Source organism: Conger conger, chromosome 2 (assembly GCF_963514075.1).
Source record: "Conger conger chromosome 2, fConCon1.1, whole genome shotgun sequence".
Classification (NCBI taxonomy): domain Eukaryota; kingdom Metazoa; phylum Chordata; class Actinopteri; order Anguilliformes; family Congridae; genus Conger; species Conger conger.
This window is the reverse complement of record NC_083761.1, coordinates 86,726,952-86,739,451: the sequence shown is the minus strand read 5'-3', so window position 1 is coordinate 86,739,451 and position 12,500 is coordinate 86,726,952. Positions and strand designations below refer to the sequence as shown.

At 40.4% G+C, this 12,500-nt stretch overlaps 2 protein-coding genes across 2 annotated transcripts in view; both read left to right on the top strand.

Annotated features, from left to right (window-relative positions):
- LOC133122638 (uromodulin-like) overlaps window positions 1–2,705 on the top strand; it is an 8,167-nt gene extending 5,462 nt beyond the window's left edge. The window contains exons 6-8 of the mRNA XM_061232720.1: window positions 482–548; window positions 1,206–1,243; window positions 2,189–2,705. Coding sequence (XP_061088704.1) covers window positions 482–548; window positions 1,206–1,234 — 96 coding nt within the window. The 3' untranslated portion in view covers window positions 1,235–1,243; window positions 2,189–2,705. The remainder of the gene's footprint in view (window positions 1–481; window positions 549–1,205; window positions 1,244–2,188) is intronic.
- Window positions 2,706–4,624: 1,919 nt separating this feature from the next.
- LOC133121437 (GTPase IMAP family member 4-like) overlaps window positions 4,625–12,500 on the top strand; it is a 29,577-nt gene continuing 21,701 nt past the window's right edge. Inside the window, exons 1-5 of the mRNA XM_061230601.1 lie at window positions 4,625–4,976; window positions 6,679–6,805; window positions 9,177–9,302; window positions 11,074–11,320; window positions 11,492–11,546. Of these exons, the coding sequence (XP_061086585.1) occupies window positions 4,961–4,976; window positions 6,679–6,805; window positions 9,177–9,302; window positions 11,074–11,320; window positions 11,492–11,546 (571 nt within the window). The 5' untranslated portion in view covers window positions 4,625–4,960. The remainder of the gene's footprint in view (window positions 4,977–6,678; window positions 6,806–9,176; window positions 9,303–11,073; window positions 11,321–11,491; window positions 11,547–12,500) is intronic.

Here is a 12,500-nt window from a genome sequence, read left to right as displayed (position 1 = left end):
AGCAGCTAAATGGTCTTTCACCCAAATGTTGAAGTGAGATGTACCTCTCACATGGAGAACTTCACAGCAAGTAAACGTTCAGCCACAATGTCGAATAAAGTTCATGAATTGGCATTAACTATTGCAGTTGTTAACATGAATTAGTTGATGTACAAATGCATTAATTAAGTATGACATTAATTACTTAAAGCATTTGTTAACTACTAACTAATGTATAAGTTAATATTTATTGCATTCAGAAAAAACGGAGAAACTTACCATTGACAAATTCACTTTTTTTTTTCTCGTCACAATTTGAATTGGCATGAACGAATGTACTTGTTTACATGGAGTAATTATGTACAAATACTGAAACAAAGCTGTACAGATTAACTTCTCAGTGGTTAGTTGGTTAACGACTACATTATTACATGCCGATTCATGTACCTTTATTGTCCAGGGTTACCAAGCTTTGGTTAATTTCGTTATTCTCTCTTCACAGTCCTGCAGGTCCAGGCTGTCCCGGTCTGTTGCCCTCGACGATCCCCTGACCATTGGACCCATCTCCTGTAAGCCTCGGCACAGAATCACGGGTTTACGTCACCTGCATACAAACCTCCACATGAGTTTTATAGAGATGGCCTTTCCAGGCACTTTACTGTTCAGCCTGTTATTGATCTATTGTCTTCTGGGCTTTGGAAACGCAGCCAGGGCGACAGAGAATGGAATTAGACTGACCTGGGATCAGACTTGCGGTTCAGTTGTGCTGAAAAGGTGCTCATCTGGGTCAGGGGTTGCTACATTCAGTGTTTGGGCCAGTGTTTGGGCTGTATTTGTGCTTGAAATTAGAGTGACTGTAGTATGTACTTTGGTTAGTATTGTCGGTGGATAAGTATTTCTCCTGCAGCTTCTCTTGATACTATTTTTCCTAGACTCCAAGAAACAATTTTGGTTGAGGCTGGAGCATGTTTTTTTTTCTTCTGAAAACAAGAATGTTTTCTGGATTTATTTATTTATATATATATATTTTTGATTTACTGATTGATTGATTGATTGATTGATTGACCAATCGATTGATTTACATGGGGGAGAGAAAGTCTGACTTCTGCCTCCTGCTTTGGATCTCTCTACACTCCACTCCCCAAATATCGAGTGAGCTCAATCACAGTGAACTCTTTGGAGTGTTCCCAGTGAAACACGGGTAACAGTCAGTTTTTACCTTTCAGGGAAGAAGGTGACCGAGAGCACACCTTAGCATTCGCAGGTGAGCGCTAACACTTTATCACACACTCACAATATTAGCACAGGCTATTATTGACGTTAGCATGTCATGACCCGTCGGTTTAGTCAATAATCCCTGTAACGGTCACCAACAGTGGAGCCATACTACAGTATATGGTTTACTAACACAGGGAGGTGCAACTCCATTCCTGCAGGGCAGGAGTGTGTCCTGGGTTTTGTTCCTGCCAGTTAGTCTGGCTCCATTTTCTAAACACATTTACCTTCATACGCCAGCGCTGGTTCTTACTGTACATCAGACCGCAGTAAAAATACTTTCAGCAAGGACACACATGCAATATGCAGCTGTAGCTCATGACTTTGTGAATGCTATAAATGAATATCGTATCAAACTAAGGACTGGGCGGAGTTTGGTATCATGGCTGAGGAACAGGCCCGCAGCACCGAGCGTCTGGGCTCAAATCAGAGCCAGTCGTCGAGATAAACACTCTTTCATCTATTTCTTCACACATATTTAATCCATCCTACCTTTACTTTACACCTGGCCAGCCAGTGGAGGATGGGCTCCCCCTCTATAGTCGGGTTCCTTCTGGGGAGTTGTTTCTCGGAGTGTTTATTTTATTTGATTATTATTATTATTATTTGTTTTACCTCATATAGCCTACTTGCTATTTTGGGGTTCTGGTATAGTATTTTACTTTTTTAGCCTGTCTATTACTCTCTAAAGCATCTTCGTGACAGTTTGCTGCCAAAAAACACTGGGCAAATGACATTAGATTAAATTGCTAATTTATAATAATTATTAATAGGCCACACAATACAGGTTTAGAATGTAGATTTTCTTTAAAGGCAGTTAAATTGTGTTTTGATTCTTCTGGCTCCAGTTCACAAATGCCAACTACACTTCAGCTTTTTCTTAATTGTTGGGTTACTTCTTCTTGATGTGTATAAATGCTTTTATTGTTTTCAGGAGCATCAAATGAATACATCCCCGTCTGTGTGCTGTTCCCGGGGCCTCTGCGTTTCTGCCTGCTTTGATTGGACACTTGAATTTCAGTCCCTGGATCTGATTCCTCGTTCCCCTTTATCCTCCGTGTTCTGATTGGTCACATGCCTGTCCTTAGCTGGTATTGTCCAGGTCTGATTGGTCACAGCAAAGAGCCAGGGTGTAGTTGCCATCCACAGAGATCATACGCACAGTGGTTGATATAGTGCCCTTTAAATGTTCTGTTTTAGAAACTAATTTGTCATACTCTCTGAAAGCACACATATGGAGGGTCTGCTTGACTTCTGAAATGAAGGTGTTTCATCAACATCCACAATTTATAATCACAAGACAAGTATTCAGGGAACTGAATGAAACAGTTTCAGTCTGCATAAAACACCAGTTAAAAAAACAGTCCTTCAGATCTGCTGATACTACATGTCAAAAAAAGTGAACTCCTTCAGAAGTCCAACTGAACAACACCCCCGAAGAGACCACTGAACTGTACAAATGTATTCTGAATGGTGCTTTTTAATAAATGTTTGACAGCAGATAAATGTGTTTGGACATCATGTCTGAGGTAGCCGATGGGCTAGGCAGGATAGCCTGCTTCTGACGATGTCTCCAGCAGGTGTCTGAAACTCCAGCCAGCAGTCTGTGCATTATTTAGGAGATCTAATTCTAATTTACTTTGTTAACCGTTGTAGGACTCCCTATTGTCTCTCTTACCTCTATTTGTCCTGACGTAGATGCACTCTGTGGCAACCAGAGCGGGAATCAGGGAGATGTGCATATAATTTAGAGTGAGACACAAGACCGTTGCCGTTTTAAACACTTTACACGTTTATTCACAAAAACGAGGCCTTATCCATTCAGAAAAGTGCTCTCTTTTTGCCCAGTCTGAGTTGTACATCGTATTTCGTTTTTGCTGCTGGCTGCTCGTCAGATTTTGTTCTTTCGTTCCCCTTGTCTGTCTCTCCCCCCATTTTATAAAACCGACAAAATAAAGAAAAAATAAATCAGAAGTATTAGGCGATTACCTCTAGGCTCGTAGCTCGCTGAAGTTCCCCACGGTTGGGTCGTTGAAGTGAATGCACGCGCCAGACTGACAGCCCGTACAGCAGTTGCTAGGTGATAAGGTAAACTTTCGTATTCCTGCCAACAATTAAAAATAAGTATCGGCATATGGCCGATCGTCGCTGTGTTTTACTCATTTTTACCTGTTTACAGACACGGGATTGGATGTCTAAACGTAAAGAGGAAAAACAGAATGGCACTAGAAGAATCCGGTTTTATTTGGAGCTCTGACATTTAGAAGTACAAAAAACGGGACAATTCGTGTCCCGGGAAAGGATAGTCATTTTCCGGGGCAGTCGCTCAAAAAAGAGAACAATCCTGGGAAAACCAGAACGTGTGGCAACCCTACCAGTTCCCCAACTGCACCACAATGCTGATAATGTTAAATAGCCATTCACATGACACAAAATCTAAACTTGCAGCCATTTCATTTTCCAAATCTACCTTGCTCTCATTTATTCAAGTAGGCTATAGCTGTCCTCTGATGCCTGGGTGAAGACGCAGGAATATTAAGCTCCAGCATTCCTGCATTATGGGAAAACGATGCCATAGTTCTACAGACACAAAAAAACAAGGTCAAAATGATTACACTCGTATTTCATAACGTACCTTCATAATGCAACAATATTTTATTTAATTGTTTTGTTTAACAGCCTGTTTACCCACTAGTAGTTGGCTGCAGATAGCTACAGTTCCTATTGCCGTATAAACTCGTGGATTGTTTCTGTTAATATTGGGACAGTGGTTTTTCATATCATAGTCGCAGATGAAAGTGAAAACGAAACTTTCCTTGAAAAAAATAGTCAGACCGCAATATCCGTTTATTCAAAGAAGAGATCGCTGCCGTGGATCATTTTAAATGCAGGATTGAAGGTAAAGCGGCGGTCAAATATTAAACAAGATGGCAAGATTATAAAATGGGTAACGTATATAGGGCACTTTGAATAAGATATCTAAATAAATTAAACCAAATCGACGGGGTAGTTCAGACTGGTTGGGATGTTAATGTAGGCAGTTCTAAGAAATATCATTTCAGGAACGAATTTAGCGATTGTGTCGACAATATAGATATAGTTTTTAAAATATTTGTATATCCCATTACGAAAACATAAAATCAGTCAAACTATGTGTTGTAGGCCTAGTGTTTACTGAGTGGGAATTTAAGTGTGGTCACGATAGCCGCCTTTAACTGTGATCAAAGTTAGGCTACTTTAAAATGAAAAACGATGACCATCGATTTTAAACATTGTTAAAACGATATCAAACTTGTTATTAGCTAATTGAACGGGTTTAAAAAGCATGCTGGGGCCTTCACTCACTGTCTTTAATGAAGAAGGTGGTTGGCCAAAGTAGGCTATTGCTTTTCGGATTTTTTACAATTATTATTTTTTTTTATAATTCATTCGCATTGGCCTACTATATTAAATTCAGTCGTTCAGAATATTCAGGTGAAATATTGGGTGATTATGTCGAGCAGAGACGGTAACGTTAGATAACGGGACATGTCAGGCAACAAGAACACGTTTCTGCAGCGCTAGAAGTAACTGTACAACCTGTGAATTATATTCTGCCTGACAATAGTCGGTTCTCGCTTCTGATTGGTCCATATAAATCTCGAGCATCGCGGAAAAGTAGTTTCAGGCGTGGGCGAAACTGCGCTGGAAGTCGCTTGTTCTGCTAATGAAACAGTTGAAAGGTAATGCAGTTTTTATATTGGCCTAAAATAATGAAAATAGACTGAACTGAATTGAATACATTTGTGTGAACAGGTGGCTTAGAGATTGATAGGAAGGTTTGCTTTTCATGGCCAGATGGGTCTCTTCCAGTTGTGAGCATAGCAATCTAGGGTGCCCACAAACAACACGGAAGTGCCGCTACAAGGCACGGAACCCAAAATTCCAGTTAACTTGTGCTAGTTCATATAAAGTGATCTTAATCTTAAAAGCATGAAAATTCTATGAAATCATGAGTTGCGGTTATTTCTTAGTAATGTTTAACGTATTAAAATACCTACACTAAAATGTCTACGCTGTTCAATCTAGACTGTAAATGCATACTATGGTAATGCAGTTATGTTTACCATACCACAATTCTTTCGTCGCCTAATCTGTGTTTGCAGTGTTACTGTCTTCCTGTTCAATTTGCCTGACTGTAAATCTACAAGATTATCTTTAGGCTACAACAAGACGGAATATTTTTATGCTGCAACAAACTTTGTCTTAACCTGTAGAAATGGTGGTTGTGATAGCATTTCATGGGCTTCTAAGAAGACAGCCCTATCCTATGAACCACAAATATGTTTTCAATTTAAAAAGAATTAGTCATTACTTACTGTTTCATTTTTTAGAGAAATTCATTTGAATTACTAAATCACTTGAAGTTGTTTGTATGAATGTTAAGGCTACACGAGGGTTAAGAAAGCTACCGAAAGCTTTTTCATCAACGTTTTGACTTCTCATTCAAATGAAGCGCTTTCTCTTTGAATCTTGCAATGCTATCAATGTAAATATGATCTAGAAATAATATAAATGTCAGACACCGAAGACGATTGGCTCAAAGAAACAGGAGTAATTATTTTGCCGTGGTTCATGGTTGGATCATTGTCCATTGTTTTCTTTTAAAAAAAGACCAGGAATATCTGCGTTTATAGAACGCAGTACATTCCTTTTCCTGTGTTTTGGCTCTCTTTCTCTGTGTGAAAAACACAGAATTTTCTGTTAACACAACCTCTGAATCTTCACCAAAATAGCATTGCCCTGCTTGTTCTTGACGGACAGACCCCAAGCAGCAGCTCTCCTCCCCCTTTGGTACAGGGCAAGTCAATAAATTACCCAACAGGTTAAATCCAAATCTGAATCCATGAATATACCACTTTGCCATAGTTTGCAACAAGCTGGAAAATAGATCCCCTCGAGTCATACCGTTTTTCAATCCATATTGAGTGATAAATGCAAATAAGTAAATATTTATGTCAAATGCAGAACAAATTATTGATTCAAGATAATACACTACAAGATTCATAAGTTGAAAGAATACAAGTAATTGTGCATAAATAAAATGAAATAAAATGTTCACCTTTTGTTGACAAGTTGATTTTAGCTAGACAGGATCAGGTGTTATGGTTACAGGAAAATGTTTCAATTGGATCTATTAACAAGTTTGTTCTCTTTGAGGTCATCGACAACAGTGTATTCTGTGTTGTACATTGCCTGTTATTTACGCATTCCTGAGGGACGCTTTAGGTTGAGGCAGACCTGGCCATTATTGGCTGATTTGTTGCACTTTGCCGCAATGATGCATTGATTGTTTAAGGGCTGCAAACATTTCAGCCCTTTATGTTGTGTTCAGTAACTAAGGGGAAGAATAAGGCTTTTCTTTTTCTGGTCCACCATTGGTAGAAGACCTCAAGTCCAAAATGAGCCAATCTTTGGAGGAAGAAGAAACCTTCTCTGAAATCAGCCTCATTTTGGGGAAAGAGGCTGAAAAGGAAACATCTGATGAAGCCGCAGGCCCTGTGAACATGAGGTAAGACACAGATGTGTGTATAATGTACATGCTCTCAGGCCCTGTGAACATGAGGTAAGAGACAGATGTGTGTATACTGTACATGCTCTCAGGCCCTGTGAACATGAGGTAAGAGACAGATGTGTGTATACTGTACATGCTCTCCGGCCCTGTGAACATGAGGTAAGAGACAGATGTGTGTATACTGTATATGCTCTCAGGCCCTGTGGACATGAGGTAAGACAGATGTGTGTATACTGTACATGCTCTCAGGCCCTGTGAACATGAGGTAAGACACAGATGTGTGTATACTGTACATGCTCTCAGGCCCTGTGAACATGAGGTAAGACAGATGTGTGTATACTGTACATGCTCTCAGGCCCTGTGAACATGAGGTAAGACACAGATGTGTGTATACTGTACATGCTCTCAGGCCCTGTGAACATGAGGTAAGAGACAGATGTGTGTATACTGTACATGCTCTCAGGCCCTGTGAACATGAGGTAAGAGACAGATGTGTGTATACTGTACATGCTCTCAGGCCCTGTGAACATGAGGTAAGAGACAGATGTGTGTATACTGTACATGCTCTCCGGCCCTGTGAACATGAGGTAAGAGACAGATGTGTGTATACTGTATATGCTCTCAGGCCCTGTGGACATGAGGTAAGACAGATGTGTGTATACTGTACATGCTCTCAGGCCCTGTGAACATGAGGTAAGACACAGATGTGTGTATACTGTACATGCTCTCAGGCCCTGTGAACATGAGGTAAGACAGATGTGTGTATACTGTACATGCTCTCAGGCCCTGTGAACATGAGGTAAGAGACAGATGTGTGTATACTGTACATGCTCTCAGGCCCTGTGAACATGAGGTAAGAGACAGATGTGTGTATACTGTACATGCTCTCAGGCCCTGTGAACATGAGGTAAGAGACAGATGTGTGTATACTGTACATGCTCTCAGGCCCTGTGAACATGAGGTAAGAGACAGATGTGTGTATACTGTACATGCTCTCATTGGGCCTTGTGCATTGTTGTATTCTTGTCTTAAACTTAAACTTCGTGTCATAACTTCAGAAAGCTGTCCTAAATGTGGCCAAAACATAATGGATCCCACCTGTTCTTAAATGAGATCATAAATAGAAAACAAAACATAACATTTTAATCATTTATGTTATCAGTGTAACTAAGACACCTGCAAAAGCCAAGGAATGAGAAAAAATACTACGGCTGTTATTAGAGTGTCAAATGATGCTCATGCCATCACTAAAATTAAGAATTGGGTTGAACTGTCTTCAGTCCAATTAAAGTATTTTACACGGCTGCAATTAAGAAGTGAAAAGTCACTACCAATAAGCTGGCCATCACCATGAGTACCTTGAGAAAGACGCATCCCAACATTACTATTTTACAGTACAAATGAGGTCGTAAAATTACAGTACAAAATGCACTCCCCCAGGGGATCGAACAGTGACATATCACAGGTTGTATTTTGCATGTGATATAATTTGGACATCAGTGGAATTGGAAAGGGAAGGTGCTTTAATGCTTAGCCAACATGTGTAGGCTACAGTCTATTTCTCCTATGATGTTTGGTAATCCAGTGGTGGCATAGAAGTCACTCTTAATTTGTACTTGTTTGACGGCAGTGTAGGGAAATTTGACGTACCTGGGTGAGAGTCTGATGAGGGCTTTGATGAACAATGGAAGCGTATGAAACATCTGATCGGGCAGATTAACACAAAATCAAAATGACAAAAAGGGTTTTTGACGTGTAGGTATACTAATGGCAGTGTGTACATGAGTCGTACGACAGGTTGGGACCACTCATAAATGTTTCTCGTACCTAAGAAAAAGTTCTAAATAAAAATAGAAAATTGGTGAATGGGTCTCGTTTGAACATTTTAAGAACAAATATCCATAGTGGTTCTTGCATGAGGCGCATTGTGAGTGTGTACATATGTAGACATACAGTCAGGTGTGCCTACATGTGCAACTTGATGATGGTTATGATTGATTATTATTATTCAAAAGCAATTATTATTCATATATACTAATATAAAAATACCAAATAAAGCCTGCTATTGTGAACTTATGGTAAATTTGACGCCTAAGTTGTACCCCTGTTGGGACAATTCATTTCAAGGCCTTGATAAAATTGATATCAAATTCAGAACAAATTATTAATTCAACATAATACATGATATAATTCATAGCTTCATACCTAGTGTAGTTGTCTTTGTCACTTTGAGGTGATAAAAACTGTATTCCATGATGTGTGCTTGATGTTCAAAACATAATTTCAAAAACTAAAAGAAAGTATTTTTCATTAAAGAGGTGTTTATTGACTCTTTGGGCAGCATTTAGAAACCCTTATATTTTGTCAGTTTGTGTGCTCCTTCCAGGCTGGGGAGATCTGGCTCACCTGTGCCCAGTGTTCAGACAATGCAGACAGACCGTTCCAAGGATGAGCCACCAGACTTCAGCAAGGAGATGGAGCCCATGGGATCCAGGTGAGGTGACAATGGAAGTTAAATGATATACCACAATTACTCAATGCACTATAGTTGCTGTTGGGATACATAATACAGTGGGGCAAAAAAGTATTTAGTCAGCCACCAATTGTGCAAGTTCTCCCACTTTAAAAGTGGGTATACCTCAACTATGAGAGACAAAATGAGAAAAAAAAAATCCAGAAAATCACATTGTCTGATTTTTAAAGAATTTATTTGCAAATTATGTTGGAAAATAAGTATTTGGTCAATAACAAAAGTTCATCTCAATACTTTGTTTTATACCCTTTGTTGGCAATGACAGAGGTCAAATGTTTTCTGTAAGTCTTCACAAGGTTTTCCCACACTGTTGCTGGTATTTTGGCCCATTCCTCCATGCAGATCTCCTCTAGAGCATTGATGTTTTGGGGCTGTCGCTGGGCAACACGGACTTTCAACTCCCTCCAAAGATTTTCTATGGGGTTGAGATCTGGAGACTGGCTCGGCCACTCCAGGACCTTGAAATGCTTCTTACGAAGCCACTCCTTTGTTGCCCGGGCGGTGTGTTTGGGATCATTGTCATGCTGTCCAGCCACGTTTCATCTTCAATGCCCTTGCTGATGGAAGGAGGTTTTCACTCAAAATCTCACGATACATGGCCCCATTCATTCCTTCCTTTACACGGATCAGTCGTCCTGGTCCCTTTGCAGAAAAACAGCCCCAAAGCATGATGTTTCCACCCCCATGCTTCACAGTAGGTATGGTGTTCTTTGGATGCAACTCCGCATTCTTTCTCCTCCAAACACGACAAGTTGAGTTTTTACCAAAAAGTTCATCTGACCATATGATATTCTCCCAATCCTCTTCTGGATCATCCAAATGCTCTCTAGCAAACTTCAGACGGGCCTGGACATGTACTGGCTTAAGCAGAGGGACACGTCTGGCACTGCAGGATTTGAGTCCCTGGCGGCGTAGTGTGTTACTGATGGTAGCCTTTGTTACTTTGGTCCCAGCTCTCTGCAGGTCATTCACTAGGTCCCCCCGTGTGGTTCTGGGATTTTTGCTCACCGTTCTTGTGATCATTTTGACCCCACGGGGTGAGATCTTGCGTGGAGCCCCAGATCGAGGGAGATTATCAGTGATCTTGTATGTCTTCCATTTTCTAATAATTGCTCCCACAGTTGATTTCTTCACACCAAGCTGCTTACCTATTGCAGATTCAGGCTTCCCAGCCTGGTGCAGGTCTACAATTTTGTTTCTGGTGTCCTTTGACAGCTCTTTGGTCTTGGCCATAGTGGAATTTGGAGTGTGACTGTTTGAGGTTGTGGACAGGTGTCTTTTATACTGATAACGAGTTCAAACAGGTGCCATTAATACAGGTAACGAGTGGAGGACAGAGGAGCCTCTTCAAGAAGAAGTTACAGGTCTGTGAGAGCCAGAAATCTTGCTTGTTTGTAGGTGACCAAATACTTATTTTACCAAGGAATTTACCAATTAATTCATTAAAAATCCTACAATGTGATTTCCTGGATTCTTTCCCCCCATTCTGTCTCTCATAGTTGAAGTGTACCTATGATGAAAATTACAGGCCTCTCATCTTTTTAAGTGGGAGAACTTGCACAATTGGTGGCTGACTAAATACTTTTTTGCCCCACTGTATATACCCGATATGCACAGGCTGTATAACTATCCTATGAATTGAGGATGACTGTTTTCTGCTGGCTTGAAGAATCCAGTTATATGCCTAAATGCATAAATTGTACATTTCATAATAAGAATTTTCTCTCTCCAGAGACCAGACTAGCCTGGTAGAAACCCATTTGCACACACAGTGCGGAAAGAGGGTTGGAGCTCCATCCAGGTCTGGAGACACGGTCTGTGATGTCTGCTCTGAGGGACGGGCCAGAGCTGTGAAATTCTGTCAGACTTGCTCTGCGTATTACTGTGAGACACACATCAGAGAACATTACACTGCAGAGGAACTGCAGAGACATAAGCTAGCCGACATTACTGATGCCTGCCAGCAGGAGGAGACAAAGGTAAGAGGCCTCACTTATTCCTCTGTAGGTTTCTGTACCTGTCATATATTCACAAATTCACTTGGCCTGTAGATTCTGTACATGCCCATTCACTGCTCTTTGCCAGTGATGTTCATGTAACAATAGTTGAGTGGTCACTCTTGCTCACTGTGTTTCTACATTTTCCTGCAGCAACAAGTGGGAAATTCTCAATATCTGCACCAAAATGGTTGGAGACAAGAAGGGAGTAAGTACTGTCTGCCATTATTAATAAAAAAAATGATTACTACAATTTGAGCACAGAGAATTCTCACCTTATAATAACCAGGCAGATATAGCCAAGAAGAAATTATTTATTTTTGACAGAAGGAGTTCAGTACTTACACACAAAAAGGTGGATAAGCATGCACTAATGATGATGTTGGCGGTTCTTACCTTTTACACCTTGCAATCTCACCTTTTATTTCCGTTTGTGTACTAAGCAATGCCCACATGCAGTTTCATTGGCTTACTGCAGCCATAATGTTTAATGTAGCGATGTTTATATAACATTATTGAGATCTTCGGAAGTACAAACTATATATTAAGTTCCAAACAAATTTATGAACATTTTTTCACAAAATTCAAAATGGCGGAAAATCTACTCCAGCTTTTTGTTCATTGGAAGCCAAGGAATCTGGGGGAAAGAATCTTGACATGAGCCCAAATGATTGAAAAGTTATTGGCCAAACCATGTTGGGGCTTGGTATAGTGCCACCGTGAGGCTAATTAGGGTAAGACCTGCCGAGTGTCCGCACTGGATCTACTATCCTGCAAAGTTTTGTCAAAACCGACCCGGTTAGTTCTGCAGAGTTCTGCAACAAAGTGGTACAGACTAAGATCAGCCTGTACAACAGTGATGGAAAGAGGAATAGCTCATGATCCAGCCCTTTTTCAGGCCAAAAAGTAGAAAGTTCTTGACTGGCCAAGTTGAAACAACAAATAGTCCCGAAACAAGCAGGTGCTGAAGAGGGCTGCATTATAGGCCTGGCAGAGCATGAACAGGGAAGATACCCGGCATCTGGTGGTGTTTATGGGTCATAGACCTCAGGCAGTCTGTATTGATTGTAGTTAATAAATACACTGGTTTACAAAAGCAAGATGACCGCTTGTGTGTGCTGCCTATCTTCAACAAGTTAGCTTATTAATAATCATATCCTTT